At 41.3% G+C, this 17,351-nt stretch overlaps 1 protein-coding gene across 6 annotated transcripts in view; it reads left to right on the top strand.

Annotated features, from left to right (window-relative positions):
• The window catches only part of CBFA2T2 (CBFA2/RUNX1 partner transcriptional co-repressor 2), a 162,008-nt gene that overhangs the window by 122,300 nt on the left and 22,357 nt on the right, over nt 1–17,351 (top strand). For all 6 annotated transcript variants that reach the window (XM_055266463.2, XM_055266462.2, XM_063633745.1 and 3 more), the window contains exons 4-7: nt 7,100–7,189; nt 11,001–11,182; nt 12,602–12,855; nt 16,212–16,297. In XM_055266463.2, the coding sequence (XP_055122438.1) occupies nt 7,100–7,189; nt 11,001–11,182; nt 12,602–12,855; nt 16,212–16,297 (612 nt within the window). The remainder of the gene's footprint in view (nt 1–7,099; nt 7,190–11,000; nt 11,183–12,601; nt 12,856–16,211; nt 16,298–17,351) is intronic.

The raw sequence follows: 17,351 nt of genomic DNA, 5'->3' as shown, positions 1-17,351 counted from the left end.
CTGAGACCAAACAGTTTAAGAATTATTGCCTTAAAAAATTTCTCAGTCTAAGGCCGGGTGTGGTGGCTCACGCTTGTAATTTGGGAAGCCAAGGTGGGAGGATTGCTTGGATGCAGGAGTTCAAGACCAGCCTGGGTACATAGTGAGACTGTCTCTACAAAACGATTTTTTAAAAGTTAGCTGAGTGTGGTGGCACATGCCTGTGGTCCTAGCTACTCAGTAGGCTGAGGTGGGAGGATTCCTTGGGCCCAGGAAAGCTGTGTTTGCACCACTGCACTTCCAGCCTAGGTGACAGAGTGATACCCTATCTCAAAACATAAATTAAAAAAATTTCTCAGTCTATTATGAAAGGAACAACTTTCATACAAGGCAAAATGCAATAAATGACTTTTTCATCATTTGTGAGGTTTAGTCCTTGTTACGTATGACTGTAGATTATTTTCATTGCTATATAGTGTCATATTGTAGGAATACACCACAATTTATACCTTTGGGCTATCTGACATTTAAGTCATTTGTAATTTGGGGCAGTTTTGGGGTCTCCAGCATCACCCCCATGTGTTGAGATTTGCCAGAAGGAGTCACAGGACTTGACATACAGTTGTGCTCACAGCTAAGATCTATTACAGAGGCATAGTAAGGAGACATAGTGAGAGAGACACAGTCTGGAGGAACCCATCTGCAGGTTTCCTTATGCTGTCTGCCTCTCCTGAATGGTAACACAGAGCTCCCTTTCCTTAGCAACAAAAATAACAACAACATATATGCAGTGTTTCTGTCAAGGGAAGCCTATTACAGACTCAATGCCAAGGTTTTTGTTGGGGCCTGGTCACATAGGCAGTCTTTGCCTAGCACCTGCCAAATTTTACCCTCTTAGAAGGAAAACCCATGTTTAGCATGAACCATACGGTTCGCAGAACCACTCTACACACAGTCACCCTTATCAGTTAGGAGAAGTTTAGTTCTTTTTTATTTTAAACCTGTTTATTCCTCAAATTTTAGACTACAACAGAAAAATCTTACTGGATCCAGAGTAAGGTTATTGGAGTTAAATGTCAAAATGAGCTTGAACATAATTGGAAACAAAGCAGACATCAAAATGTTACGATGATTCCAGCAGCAAATTACTTTAAGTATTATCTATTCTTAAAAATAAGACTAAAAGTAAAAATCTCAAAAATTCATTTGTGGTGGGCAGATCACGAGGTCAGGAGATCGAGATCATCCTGGCTCACACGGTGAAACCCCATCTCTACTAAAAATACAAAAAATTAGCCGAGCGTGGTGTCGGGCGCCTGTAGTCCCAGCTACTCGGGAGGGAGGCTGAGGCAGGAAAATGGTATGAACCCAGGAGGTGGAGCTTTCAGTGAGCCAAGATCGTGTCACTGCACTCCAGCCTGGGCGACAGAGCAGGATTCCGTCTTAAAAAAAAAAAAAAATTCATTTGTAAAAAATTTGAATCTTTTTTTAGTTATGAAAAGTATATGTAGCTGTGTCCAATTATTTCTTTTAAATGGCCACATTTGGGTTACCTTTTTTTCCATAGTAAAATATACATTATAGAATATACCATTTTAACCTCTTTTAAGCACACAGTTCAGTGGTCTTAAGTACATTCATGTTGTTTGTCCTGTTCACCATGTGTCCCTGTTCGCCATTGTGTATTTAGAGCCTATGAGCACCACAGGGTTAAGGAATTTATACAATTGCTTTTTTTGAATTGTGATGAAATTTACTATATTAACTATTTTTAGGTTTACAGTTTAGTGACAATAAGTATATTCATATTATCATACAACCATCATCACCATCCATCTCCAAAACTCTTTTCATCTTGCAAAATTGCACCAATTAAACAATTATACCCCATTCCCCCTCTCCCTAGACTCTGGCAATTACCATTCTACTTTCTGTCCCTATGGATTTCACTACTCTAGGTACTTCATACAAGTAGAATCATACAGTGTTTGTCTTTTTGTGACTAGCCTATTTCACTTAGCTTAATGTCCTTAGGGTTTATGCATGTTATAGAATACGTCAGACTTTCCTACTTTTTAAGGCTAAGTAATATTTCATTTTATGTCTATTATCACATTTTATTGATCTGTTAATCCCCCAATGGACACGTGGGTTGCTGCTACCTCTTCAGTTAAGAAAAGTTTTATATCAATGTAGGAAACTGTTTGCCATCCAGGGTCCTAGATGCCAGCCAATGGCCCAACCTTACAACTAGGCTTTTCTAAGGCTAGCAGTTTTAGGCCTACTATGTTAACTCTTTTTTGTACAGAGCCATTACAAATAATGTTCCTGTGAACATTCTTATACACGTATGGAAGCATCACACGCAACAGTGGAATTGTGGTTTCATATGTGTGGTGTGTACCTGTAGTCACAGCTACTCAGGAGGCTGAGGCAGGAGGACCACTTGAGCCCAGGAGTTTGAGGCCAGCCTGGGTAACATAGCCAGACCCCCATCTCTAAAAATAAAGGCCACATAATTTAGTAGCTGGAGTTTATCTGTGCATTCTGTGTCCATGGTGTAAAAGAAGTAAGGTACTGAGAGTCCCTAACTATACCAGGAAGCAAGCACGGGCATTTTGCACTTCAAGGTAATGGTAAATGTTTTGTGCTTCACTTACTTATTATTATTTGGAGAATGTACTTTCTGGAGGATAGTTTGGCAATGTTTCTGGTACCATTCATCCTAAGAAAATAATAAACATAAACAATATACACCAAGATAATCAGTTCAACATTAAGTACCCCCTCACCCATTGAAGCTAACTGAAAGGTCTGTAAAACCCTGAGTAAAGTACAATTTATCTGTTGTCGTTAAAAATCAAGTCTCATTCTGGTTCAGAGGCAAGGTAGAAAGACAAACTTCTTCCTATTCCCCCCAATAAATAACAAAAAGCCGTGGACATTACCTATAAAACAAAAATAATTAGACTCTTCACCAGGTGTGGTGGAGTGTGTCTGTAGTCCCAGCTACTTAGGAGGCTGAGGCAGGTGGATTGTGAGCCTGGGGGACAGAGCAAGACCCTATCACTTAAAAAAAAAAAAAAAAAAAAAAGAGACTCTTAAAGGTAGAGATTCACTCGTGGGACCCAAGGGACTACATAAGCAGTGAGTTCGCTGAGTTTTGTGTTTTTCTGATATATCTCAGACCAGGTTATGCAGAAAATGTTGAGTTTAAGGGTAAAAATATAGGTAAGTAAATAAACTTTCCTTAGCTGGCACAGTGGAGTATGCCTACAGTCCCACCTACTCAGGAAGTTGAGGCAGGAGGATCACTTAAGCCCAGGAGTTCGAGGCTGCCATGAGCCATGATCACACCACTGCACTCCTGCCTGGGTGACAGAGCAATACTCTGTAGATAGAGAGAGAGAGAGAGAGAGAGAGAGAGAGAGATGGATGACAGAGCAATACTCTGTAGATAGATAGATATAGATAAATAGATAGATAGATAGATAGATACATACATACATACATACGTATATATATACATAGGTAACTAGCTAACTAACTTTCCTTCTCCTGAGTTTTCTAAATTATGTTTGCTGTTGGCAGCAAAAATTACTTTGCCTGATATGGTTGTCACTATATGTAGAGGAAATAATTGCCAATTTTTATTATAAACCAGGAGGATAAAGATAGACAAGGTTTCTATATTTCTGAATTTGGTCAGTGGTGGTTACATGAAAATACACATATGGCAAAATGGTATAGAACTATAAGTACATTGTGTTTTTTTTGTGTGTGTTTTTTTTTTTTTTTTTTTTTGAGACGGAGTCTTGCTCTGTCACCCAGGCTGGAGTGCAGTGGCGCAATCTCGGCTCACTGCAAGCTCCGCCTCCCGGGTTCACGCCATTCTCCTGCCTCAGCCTCTCCGAGTAGCTGGGACTACAGGCACCCGCCACCACGCCCGGCTAATTTTTTATATATTTTTTTAGTAGAGACGGGGTTTCACTGTGGTCTCGATCTCCTGACCTCGTGATCCGCCCGCCTCGGCCTCCCAAAGTGCTGGGATTACGAGCGTGAGCCACCACGCCCGGCCTTGAACTATAAGTACATTGTACCAATGTTAGTTTCCTAGTTTTGAGATTGTAACCCTTTGGGAGGCCAAGTTGGAAGGATCACTTGAGGTCAAGAGTTCGAGATCAGCCTGGTCAACATGGCGAAATCCCATCTCTACTAAAAATAAAAAATTAGCCAGGAGTGGCAGCGCACACCTGCAATCCCAGCTACTTGGAAGGCTGAGGCACAAGAATCACTTGAACCTGGGGGGCTGAGGTTGCAGTGAGCTGAGATCACACCATTGCACTCCAGCATGGGTGACAAAACAAGACTGCGTCTCAAAAAAAAAAAAAAAAAAAGATGTAAGCATTGGAGAAAGCTCAATAGAGGATACATTGGAGTATAAGTGTTGCCCTTGAAATCCAGAGACCAGATTCCCCCAACATCTTACCTCTCAACATTCTTCTCTCTGCTCTGACACATCTTTCCCAAAGCTGCATTTCAATTTCCTCAAGGACAACACTGCTGTACAGAACTCCTTGTCCCCCTAAGTTTGATTCAAATATATCTTCTGTGGCCAGGTGTGGATAACACCTATAATGCCAGAATTTGGAAGGCCAAGGCCAACTTGAGGCCAGGAGCTTAAGACCAGCCTGGGGAACGTAGCGTGACTCCTTCCTCTACAAAAAAAAAAAAAAAAAATTTAAATTAGCCGGGCGTGGCCAGGCGTGGTGTCTCACACCTGTAATCCCAGCACTTTGGGAGGAGTTCAAGGTTGCAGTGAGCTGTAATCATGCCACTGCACTCCAGCCTAAGTGACAGAGCTAGACCCTATCTCTGAAAAAAAAAATTTTTTTAAGCAATATGTCTTCTCTGTGAGTCAGTAGTGTCCTGTACATGTGTACCTCCCTCATACTATAATGAATAGCTTAGTTGCCTCTTTTCCCACTAGACTATGAGATCTTTGAGGGGAAGAAACAATTATGCTGTTAATATAAAATAAGGTTTTATAAACTAGCTGAAGGAGGAAGGTGTTTATCCCTCTCATACAGGACTGCCCTATATCTACTATGTATGTAACCCTGAGTCTATTTCTTTGGCCTAACTCACTGTTTACCTGTGTCACACAATCCATCCTTTCCGCTTGTCTACCCACAAGTATATTTAAAATCATTCACGTAGCCCTTCCATACATTTAATCCTATTTGTGTTTGCTTTTCAAGACCTGATTGCTTCCTTTGCAGTAGGTATAAAAGAGTATCATTCTCTTACACTTAGTTTTTATTCCTGATTACCAGAATTACAGGTTTCTTTTGCTGTATTGTGCAAATGTCATATACTTGAAACAGATACACAGTTAACTTTAAAAGAATTTTTTTGGTATGAAATGTGGGAAAGTGTTCAAACATTTTCCTTTAATATGCTTAAATTGGACATACCCCTTTTCACTGAAGGAAAATATATTAATGTTTACCGAATAATAAATATGATATATTTGGAAAATCCAACATAATTGCATACTCAGAAATAACTGTTATTATGATTATTCTTCCAGGCATTAAATATATGATATAATATGCATGTGTGTGATTTTTGTAAGTGGATTCTTAGAAAATATAATGTTCTGTTTCTAGTTTTTCACTTAACAGTATTGTAGATACCTTTTCTGCCTTAATGTGTACAAATCTGCTCAATTTCCTCCCTGCATAAGCATTCTGATACATGACTCTTGTAATTTTAATGTAGCTTCCTGTTGGTAGATCTATATATTTTCCTTTTTTTTTTTTTTTTTGTTAGGAAAATATATTGTGATAGCGTGGGGGTAAGTTGCATGTTACATACTATGTTTTTGAACACTTACGAAGTTTCTAAAAGTAAATTCCTAGAAATGGTAATAGCTCTTTCAGGGGAGCAAGCAAGGATTCAGAATAATCCCCACATTTCATTTTGTTCGTTTGTTTTAATTTGTTACCATACAGTGTTATCGGGAATTGAAATACAAATATTGTGTGAACTTTGAAGAAAATATTTTTATTTGTTCATTCCTCATTCCTAATTTGAGGCCTAGACTTTTGGGAAAACACAGAGGACATCCACCCTTTTAGAGAACAGTGATAACTTACCAGTGGGGGTTTGCCTGTTGGGAGTTATTCTGATATGCATAATGCACACAGGCCACTTGAAGGTAGAAGGCAACTATTCTTTTTTCTTTTGCTTCTGGTGGTTTTTTTTTAATTTTTTATTTTGAAGATTTGGGGGAAGTTATGCCAGGAGGTAGGGGGCAGAACTTGAAAAATCAATGAACTTTCAAAAAAATGTGACACTGGGTTATTGAGTCCAAAACATCTTAGAGTTGACATCCTAGGCCGAGTCAGTATCTCTGTAAAAGGAAGCATTGTAAGCTTGATTCCCTGTTCCTGAAGTGACTTGCAATGAACCCCTCAGTATCAGGGACCTGAGTTCCTCTCTTCTTGGGTAGTGAGAAAGGCAGTGCCCTATTCTGCAGCCTAGTCTGCTGGGCAAAGGGGAGAATTTGATGGTGGTGAAGGGAATCAGGGAGGGTTTCTGTCATAAGAAACCAGTGTGGTTTACCTTTGCCAGGCGTCTGAGTTCCTAATAATGTTCCTGCAGTTATCCTTTTTCTTATGATTTAAAAGACTTTAGCAGCTGAGCACGGTGGCTCACCCCTGTAATCCCAACACTTTGGGAGGCTGAGGCAGGAAGATAGCTTGAGCTCAGGAGTTCAGGACCAGCCTGGACAACATAGCAAGACTGCGTCTCTACTAAACATTTAAAAGACAAAATAAAAAGACCAGGCGTGGTGGCTCTCCCTTGTAATCCCACCACTTTAGGAGGCCGAGGCGGGTGGATCACAAAGTCAGGAGTTCACCGTCAGGAGATCACAGGAGGTGGAGGTTACAGTGAGCCGAGACCACGCCACTGCACTCCGGCCTGGGCAACAGAGCAAGACTCCATCTCAAATAAATAAATAAATAACATTTAAAAAAAGGTAAAAGAGTTTGGCACTATACGTTTTGGAAGTCCAGTTTTGGAAGTTGAACAAGGTTATTTATCTTTTCAGAACTCAACAGTGACAATTGAGGAATTCCACTGTAAGCTCCAAGAAGCCACAAACTTTCCCCTTCGTCCTTTTGTGATTCCATTTCTCAAGGTAATTTGATAAGATAATTACTGAATATAATTTATCTTGAATATTTCCTCAAATTCTGCTAATCCCTGTTACGTGATTTAAATCAGAGGCACTTGCCACGTTTTTAGATCTTTATTTTGGGCTGGCTAGAGAGGTCTGAGTGCAGTTAACAGATAAACGTCAGGTTTAGTGAGATGAGAATAGCAAAAGCCTTAAGTTGTGGTCTGTGTGCAGACACTGCTGCTAACACACAGAAGTAGCTAGCGGAGAGAATAGGAGGTGCTTGGGCTGGAAGTGTGAGAGTGGAAGGGAGGCTGAGCTCCTAGCAGAAGAAATAACTGGTCACTAATCTTTTGGGTATAGTCAGAGTGTGAAGAGTGTTATCTGAGAAGAGGCTCTCGGACAAAAGGCAAGGTCTTTGCAGTTTAGACTTACTCTAAGGTCAGGAGAGGATGTAGGAAGACAGTGTTTGTGTCTCCCTGAACCCCAGATAGTCTAGTTTCTAAAGATGTCTTCTGCAATAATGTTCTCTGGAGCATAAATTTTGGAGAGATTGTTCTGTGTTATCATGCTTACATGATAAATGAAATGAGGCCATGTTATATATGTTATATTTACATGGAATAAAATCTTTTAAACAGCTTTTAGCTGGGCACGGTGGCTCACACCTATAATCCCAGCACTTTGGGAGGCCAAGGCAGGTGGATTGCATGAGCTCAGGAGTTCAAGACCAGACTGCCCAACATGGCAAAACCCCCATCTCTGCCAAAAAAAAAATAGAAAAAAAAATTAGCCAGGCGCTTGTAGTCCCAGCTAGTTGGGAGGCTGAGGCAGGAGAATCACTTGAACCTGGGAGGCAGAAGATGCAGTGAGCTGACATTGTGCCACTGCACCCCAGCCTGGGTGACAGAGTAAGACATTCTCAAAAATAAAATAAAATAAAATAAAGAATAAAAAAAGAAATATTTAAGAGTAAGCTGCAAGGCCAGGTGTGGTGGCAGACTCCTGTAATCCATGCACATTGGGAGGCCGAGGCAGGCAGATTACTTGAGGTCAGGAGTTAGAGACCAGCCTGACTAACATGGTGAAGCCCTGTCTTTACTAAAAATAGAAAAAATTGGCACATGCCTGTAGTCCCAGCTACTCGCAAGGCTGAGGCAGGAGAATTGCTTGAACCTGGGAGGCGCAGGTTGCAGTGAGCCAACATTGTGCCACTGCACTCCAGCCTGGATGACAGAACAAGACTCTGTCTCAAAAAAGAAAAGTAAGCTGCAGACATTATACATCTAAATACTTAAATACAGGTATCAAATCAGGAAAGTAACATTCATATAACACTGTTATCTATAGACCTTATTCATATTTCACCACATGTCCCACTAATGTCTTTTACAACAAAGAAAAACTTGGGAGGGAGCATAGTTCTGGATCTGACTCAGGATCACCCATTGCATTTTGTTGTCATGTCTCTTTAGTCCACTTTAATCTGGCACAGTTACTCAGCTCTGTGATCTTGACATTTTTACAGAATACAAGATAGTTATTTTGTCTGTGCACCTGGGGTTGGTTTTCTCTGGTGTTGATTTGATTAGAATCATTTTACAGAAAAACTGTATTCAATTTACTGTATTTTGAATTTTGTCAATATTTATGGAAATTTGTTTTCTCTCTTTTTTTTTTTTTTTTTTTTTTGAGACGGAGTCTCGCTCTGTCACCCAGGAGGCTGGAGCGCAGTGGCGCGACCTCGGCTCACTGCAAGCTCCGCCTCCCGGGTTCACGCCATTCTCCTGCCTCAGCCTCTCCGAGTAGCTGGGACTACAGGCGCCGCCACCACGCCCGGCTAATTTTTTTGTATTTTTAGTAGAGACGGGGTTTCACCGTGGTCTCGATCTTCTGACCTTGTGATCCGCCCGCCTCGGCCTCCCAAAGTGCTGGGATTACAAGCGTGAGCCACCGCGCCCGGCCATTTTCTCTCTTTTATGAGTATCTCTATAATACCTTTAATTTTACCTCCTTTTTTGGGGGGGTGGGGGGGGAGATAAAATCTCGCTCTGTCGCCCAGGCTGGAGTGCAGTGGCGCGATCTCGGCTCTGCAACCTCCGCCTCCCAAGTTCAAGCGATTCTTCTGCCTCAGCCTCCAGTGTAGCTGGGACTACAGGCACGCGCCACCACACCCAGCTAATTTTTGTATTTATAGTAGAGACTATTAATAGTAGAGACCATATTGGCCAGGCTGGTCTCAAACTCCTGACCTTGTGATCCACTCTCCTTGGCCTCCCAAAGTGCTGGGATTACAAGTGTGAGCCACTGCGCCCAGCGTCTAATTTTGCCTCTTAACAAAGCCTAGAATATTTACTGTCTGATCAAATAAATATGCCCCTTTTACTTTCTTTTACCTTATTTTCATTTCCTAAGAAAATGTAACAGCATCATACAGATGAGTTATCTTGCTAAAGTACTAATACCAGTTTTTTAAAACCTTATGTTGGAGCACAGCAGATACACAGGAAAATGTATCTGTCTAAGGTGCACAGCCTGTATCATGGCTCAGTTCTAATGGCATTGAAGCCTTGGCTGCTCTGAGCAGCCTGTGGTGCCTTTTTGAGCCCTGAAACAGCTGTGCTGGTTCTATCTTGGTCTCCTTTATGTATGTCAGAGCTGGTAGACAATTATTTCCCCAAGACTCTAGAATCAAGAAAGATTTGTGAAATTTGTGTTAATAGGAAATAATTAGCATGTTTTTCATTCATCATGGGACCCATGTCAGCAGTGTAAAGATCTGACATGGTGTTTTTTTTCAATTAAGTTTTTACAGTTGCAACAAGATTGAGGTTATAGAACAGACTTTAAAAGAGTTTTATATAGTCAGATTCCCTATTCTTAACTCTGTTATTTTGGAAAACAGCATGAGGTAGGTTGTTATGGCAGCTTTTTGGCTAGCATTTGGGGTTTTGTCAATTTATTTCTGCTTTAAAACAGTCACTAATTATGGTCCCTGCTAAATTAACCCTCAGTGAAGGGATGGCTACTTGCATGTATTAAAACTCTCCTTTCACTTGCTCATCTGTCCCTTGGGATTAAGCCTTTGCTTATGAGCTCAGCCTGCATTGCTTTTAAATTTGGTGAGAAAAATATAATTTCTACTTTATGGTTTTTTTGTTAAAAATGGGAAAAGTAAATTCTATATATGAAGGAAATCAAGTTCTGAGCTTTAAAAGATGTATAGGGTTTTAAAATGTGATTTGTTCCTATTACAGGTTTTCTCTAAGTATGAGAGACAGAAAAATATCTACTTAATGAATTATCTTTTTGCATTTTACATCACTCCCAGTGCTCCTTTTCAAACTCCCATGTTTCAGAATAATCACAGTTTCCAGAATTCCGTGGCAGCTTTTATACAGAACTGGAAGGAAGGTTGAGTAGTGCTATCAGAGATGAGTTGGGGTCCAGAAGAGAGAAACCAGGGCTTGGAATGACTCCCACATAGGCAGTAGTAATTCTCTCACTGACTAAAGTCTTCGCATATGTTTTAAAATTATTATGTTCAACAACCCTTTACTGAGCTTTGACTGTATACTAGGCCGCAAAGGTAAATAAGGTACAGTCTCTTCCTTAAGCAGATTTACATCTGGTTGGGGCAAGAGACAATTGAACCAGTAATTCAAGTGCAATATAAGAGATATCACTGACTCACAGAAGAAGCATATGAAAATCAGACTGCCAAGGAGAGAAAGGCTTTTATCTTGTATCATCTGCTTTGTGAAAGCCCTTTAAGGTGCTGAGCCCTCTTGTGTAGGGCCCAACACTGGAAAAACTGCCTCTTCCTTTCAAGGCCAACCTGCCCCTGCTGCAGCGAGAACTGCTGCACTGCGCTCGGGCGGCCAAGCAGACCCCATCCCAGTACCTGGCTCAGCACGAACACCTTCTGCTCAACACAAGCATTGCATCACCTGCTGACTCGTCAGAGTTGCTCATGGAGGTACACGGAAATGGGAAGAGGCCCAGTCCGGAGAGGTGAGCAGATGAGCTTTGCTGTCCTTGTCTTCCTGGAACCACACTGGCCCTCCCCTTTGCTTATAAAAGAAAGAGAATTTGATTGCTGTGGTTGTAATGTCTCAAACTTTTTTTGAGACAAGGTCTGGCTCGGTCACCCAGACTGGAGCGCAGGGGCGCAGTCTTTGCTCCCTGCAGCCTCCATCTCCTGGGCTCAAGCAATCCTCTCACCTCAGCCTCCTGAGTATCTGGGATTACAGGCACGTGCCACCATGACCAGCTAATGTTTGTTCGTTTGTTTTTGGAGAGATGAGGTTTTACCATGTTGCCCAGGCTGATCTCAAACTTGTGAGCTCAAGAGATCTGCCCACATTGACCTCCCAAAGTGCTGGGATTATATGGATGTGAGCCACCATGCCCAGCCCAATGTCTCAGACTTTCTATGGTTATTTTTGCTTTATTCCAATACCTAGCTGCATAATACATCTAAAATCTATGGGAGTAGCTTCCAGACATTAGTATTTTTCAGAAATTCTTCAGATGCCTGCACACCCGGTCAGAAACTCTACTCTAGAGAATTTATGGGTCGACTGTTCCAGAAGCCTCAGGAGTACAGTTCTGCCTTTTCTTGGATGCTGTTTGTAGAAAGAATTGAAAAAAAAGAAAGAAAGAAAAAAAAAGAAAGAAATACAATCTGCCAAATGCCTTTTATGTCAAACGCATTTTTTTCTGATATGAGAAGTTTTGAAAAAGTATAGCAATTAATTATTAATATTTGCCAATGACTCACCTTTACTGAGATTTAAATTAATACGAATTTATTTTAGAAAATCCTTATGAGTGGCTATCAAAATATTCTATGGGTTATCAAAGAAGGCAATATTAGATAGGCTTTAATGACATTTTTTTAAAATTAAAAAAAAAAGTAGAAAATTAATTACAGTTGAATCTGAGTGACTGAAAACCCTGCCACTACACAATTGGACCCACTGTTAATTTGACTGGCTTTAAAAAAAAAAGAAAGAAAGACGCAATTGGATTTGTTATATGAGCCTTTTTCCTCCCATGTAGTTTCTTTCCAGTAACTCACCTCCACAGTAACAAATTTGACCTTAATACTTTCCTAAGTATGGTTGAACCCATAACTCAGAAAAATGCTGTCATCTCCTTAGTCTCTCCTTTACTTTATGAGGGTTAATGTTTCTGTCTGGTTATGAATGGATTTGACCTGTTTTTTCATGCTGGTATAAGCCAGCAATTTACATGAGGTGCCTGGCCCTTGAAGACAATTCAGCTCATGCCTCATGTCACACCTTTCCTTAGAGGCTTCCTGTTTATGCCAGCATGTAGCAAAATACCTAACACATAGTAGGTTCTCGGGAAATGTCTGCATGAGCACTTGTTGACAGGAACAAATATGCACTTCTGCTTCTTCTACAGGAGAGAAGAGAATAGTTTTGATAGAGATACAATTGCTCCTGAGCCTCCTGCCAAGAGAGTGTGTACCATCAGCCCTGCTCCTCGGCATAGTCCTGCTCTCACTGTGCCCCTCATGAATCCTGGGGGCCAATTCCATCCTACCCCTCCGCCTCTTCAGCATTACACCTTAGAGGATATTGCAACTTCTCACCTGTATCGGGAACCCAACAAGATGCTAGAGCATCGAGAAGTTCGTGATAGACACCACAGTCTTGGTAAGCAACCGAAGCAGCATGGTAAATTCAGACTGGATTCTTGGATTTCTTTCCAACTCAATGATAAAGTCAAATAATATCATGATTGCTTTTTCCCACTGATTGGATAAAACAATATTATACATAGACTGTTAGAATCATAGTTCATCTTATTTGATATTAATCTCATTTGATACCTTGTTGCTATGATATGATGGAAGTACAGCTAGGTGTGGTGACTGGTGTCTGTAATCCCAGCTCTCAGAGAGACTGAGGCGGAAGGATCACTTGAAGCCAGTCTGGGCAACATAGTGAGATCCTATCTCTACAAAAAATTTTAAAAACTAGCCAGGCTTGGTGGCATGTGCCTGTGGTCCCAGCTACTAGGGAGGCTGAGGAGGGAGCATCACTTGAGTCCAGGAAGTCAAAGCTACACTGAGCCATGATCTTGCCACTGCATTCAGCCTGGGTGACAGAGTGAGACCTGTCTAAAAAAGAATAAAGGGGTATCGCCTATTCTCAAATGGTTCAGAAGAAGAGAATGAAAAAGCAAAGAAGGTAAAATATTAACATTTGAGAACTCTGTTTGAAGATATGTGAGAATTCTTTGTGCTCCTTTAGCAGCTCTTCTATAAATCTGAGTTTATTCCATAATAAAAGTTTTTAAAATTAGGCCAAGCTCAGTGGCTCATGCCTGTGATCCCAGCACTTTGGAAGGCCAAGGCAGGAGGGTCACTTGAGGCCAGAAGTTTGATACCAGCATGGGCAACGTAGGGAGACCTCATCTCTACAACAACAACAACAACAATTAAAAATGAGGCAGGAGGGACTGGGCGTGGTGGCTCATGCCTGTAATCCCAGCACTTTGGGAGGCTGAGGCGGGCGGATCACCTGAGGCCAGGAGTTTGAAACTAGCCTGACCAACATGAGACCTTTCTAGCTAACATGGTGAAACCCTGTCTCTACTAAAAATACAAAAAATTAGCTGGGCGTGGTGGCAGGCGCCTATAGTCTCAGCTACTCAGGAGGCTGAGGCAGGAGAATGGCGTGAACCTGGAAGGCGGAGCTTGCAGTGAGCCGAGATCGCGCCAGTGCACTCCAGCCTGGGCAACAGAGCAAGACTCAGTCTCCAAAAAAAAAAAACAAAAACAAAAACAAAAAAAATGAGGCAGGAGGACTGCCTGAGCCCAAGAGGTCAAGACTGCAATGAGCCATGATGGTGCCACTGCACTCCCCTCCTGGGCAACATAGTGAGACCCTGCCTCAACACAATAAAAAACGTTTTTAAAATTAAGCAGGAAAGATGCAAGATTTCACCTTGGAGGAGAAAGTGCATGGACATTTAGGTCAGGAGGTGAGGCATATCGAAATCCTGGCTCTGCATCCTAACTAGCTGTGTGATCTCAGGCAAGTTGCTTGGTCTCTCTGAGCCTCAGAAGATAATTTCTAAATGGAGGTAACGCCACCCCCTGTGCTAGGTTGTTGTTCCATTTGGAATGCCTGGTATATAGGTGCTCAGAAACCTTTAAATTTAGGAAGAAACAGAAAAGAAACCTTAACAAACCTCTTCAAGTTTTGGATAGAGCGTTTTGTCATGTACTCTTACACGTTTTCAGCATAAGGTTTTTTGGAGTATAACTGCTGAGCAGAGAACCAAAGGGCTATCAGCTTCCAGGGTTTCCCTAAATTTCCATGTATACCTTGTTGAGTAAGAAATTGCAACACATTTGCCCTCACTTCCTCTTACTTAGGCTCACTAGCATCTTTCAGACGCTTGGCCACAGTGGGGCCCCTGGCATCACGTAGTGGGATAGTAGCTGAATAGGGAAGGCTGTAGTAGCCATGGTGTTCTCAGAGCCAACATTTACTGAGTTGTAGCTACCACTTAGATTGTGTTGTATGTACATTGTCTCATTTAATCCCCACAGGAGTCCCAGACAATTGTTATCCCCTTTTTACAGATGAAGGAGCTATGGCCAAAATCACATAGCTAATAATTGGCAGAGACAAAATTCAGACCCCAATTGTCTTATGCCCAAGGTTTAGGTGTACTGGCAGTATGTTATGATACCTATCCTAGTGTTCAACCCCTGTTACTCCTATGCCTCTCTTTTATCTATTAAAAACTGCTTGCGGGGGGTCTGGCATGGTGGTTCATGCCTGTAATCCCAGCACTTTGGGAGGCCTAGGTGAGCGAATCATGAGGTCAGGAGATTGAGACCATCCTGGCTAATATGGTAAAACCCCATCTCTACTAAAAATACAAAAAATTAGCCGGGTGTGGTTACGGGTGCCTGTAGTCCCAGCTACTTGGGAGGCTGAGGCAGGAGAAGGGTGTGAACCCGGGAGGTGGGAGTTGCAGTGAGCCGAGATCACACTGCTGCACTCCAGCCTGGCGACAGAGTGAGACTCCGTCAGGGGAAAAAAAAAAATACAAAAACTGGCTTGCTTTGATTGGAAATACAACAGTGAGGGGAAGAAACTGGCTTGCTAATGGTTTCTTCTGCACATTTTTTGCCAGTATGACTTGAGAAAGAAGTATGCTAAAAACTAGGTATGGGGTCTCACTATATTGCCCAAGCTGGACCCCTGGGCTCAAGTGATCTGCCTGCGTCAGCCTCCTGAGTGGCTAGGACTATAGGCCAGCCCCACTGCACCTGGCTTTTATTACTACATTTTTTGACAGATTGTACAAATCATGAGGAACTCAATATATACTGAAATAAACAGATTCTCACACTAATACATAGTCACTATGAATATTATGTCTATAAATTAAGACTGGTAATGAGTGTTGTGTTAATGACTCAAAGACTAAGCACTGTTACTGTATGTGACTTAAGTTTAAAATAGTAGACAATTCTTATTGGTATACCCTTAATTCACACAGTTGTTCCATTCCTGGAAATTTCAGTATGTATCAAAACTATCCCCCCACCAAAAAAAATTTTTTTTAAGTTACTGATAATATTAAGCTGTTTCCAAGTGGTTGTACCAATACAAACTCTAATTTTGGTGGTTAATTATTTGCATTGCACCACATCCTTGCCAACACTTAATATTATCTGACATTTTAATTTTTTCCAATATGTTGGATGTGAAATGCTATGTATGACATACCTGTTTATTTCTTTTACCTCTTTTTCTTTAGGGCTATTTCATGTTTTACAATTGATTTGTTGGAGTTTTTTATATAATCTGAATAGTGATCCTTTGTTGGTTATATTGTCATTTTGTGGGTCCCCCACCCCATTGTGAATCAGTGCCTTAGTAGTGTGATCGAAGTTATTATGAATGTGTGCGTATTTACTTGGTAGAATTTGCTTCTGTTGTGTTTTTCCTGCTATCTTTGAATTTTAATCTCTAATTTCTAATAGGTCTAAATGGAGGCTATCAAGATGAGTTGGTAGATCATCGTTTGACAGAAAGGGAATGGGCTGATGAATGGAAACATCTTGACCATGTAAGAATCTCGTAGTGTGTAATGTCCCTAACGCTTTATTACTTTTTTTTGAAACAGGAGTCTCGCTCTGTCACCCAGGATGGAGTGCAGTGGTGTGATCTCAGTTCACTGCAACTTCTGCCTCCCGGGTTCAAGCAATTCTCCTGCCTCAGCCTTCAGAGTAGCTGGGATTACAGGTGTACGCCACTGTGCCTGGCTAATTTTTGTATTTTTAGTAGAGACAGGGTTTCGCCATGTTGGCCAGGCTGGTCTCAAACCCCTGACCTCAAGTGATCTCCCCACCTCAGCCTCTCAGAGTGCTGGGATTACAGGTGTGAGCCACCGCACTCAGCCTACTTAATGCTACCAATAATTAATGGAACATGTATGCTTGAAGTGAACATAACCACAGCCATGACATCCTTTGCTTTTAATAAAAGCTGATTTAGCTACTACTCCCTCAGCTAAGGAATTACGGAGTCACTCCCTAATCTTTGTGATGGGATGATCACTTCAGGTCAGAAACCAAATAAAGTCATGTAGTATAATGGTTAAAAACAACGGTTTGTTGCCAGGCGCAGTGGCACATGCCTGTAGTCCCAGCTACTCGGGAAGCTAAGGCAGGAGGATCTCTTAAGCCCAGGAGCCAAGACTTCAAGTCTAGTCTGGGCAACATAGCAAGACGGAATTCATTTGTATTTGTTAAATTTTTATCAAAAGAAACTTTTTTTTAAATTTTTTTCAATTCTGCTCCTTCTGTAGTAAAGAGATTGTTTTTTAGCCCACATATTCATGTTTCGTAGTTTTAGAACACAGGTCAGTAACAAACTTCTAGGTAATTCAACCCACAAAAATTGTTTATATTCCAGAATTATTTTGCACTCTGAAAGATAGCAGCCTTCCTCATCTCATCAAAATTCATAATTTCTGTTAGAAATCTGTGTATGCCTTATTTTATGGTTCAGCCACAGCAAATTTTCAGAGTGCTGCAGACCCCAGGGATACAACAAATGCTGCAGCAACATGAAATCGTAGACTGTTGGCCAGAAGGCCATGCATCTGAGGTTTTGTCCAA

Source organism: Symphalangus syndactylus, chromosome 24 (genome assembly GCF_028878055.3).
Source record: "Symphalangus syndactylus isolate Jambi chromosome 24, NHGRI_mSymSyn1-v2.1_pri, whole genome shotgun sequence".
Lineage (NCBI taxonomy): Eukaryota > Metazoa > Chordata > Mammalia > Primates > Hylobatidae > Symphalangus > Symphalangus syndactylus.
The sequence above is the reverse complement of the archived record's forward strand: the minus strand, read 5'-3'. Positions and strand labels throughout refer to the sequence as shown.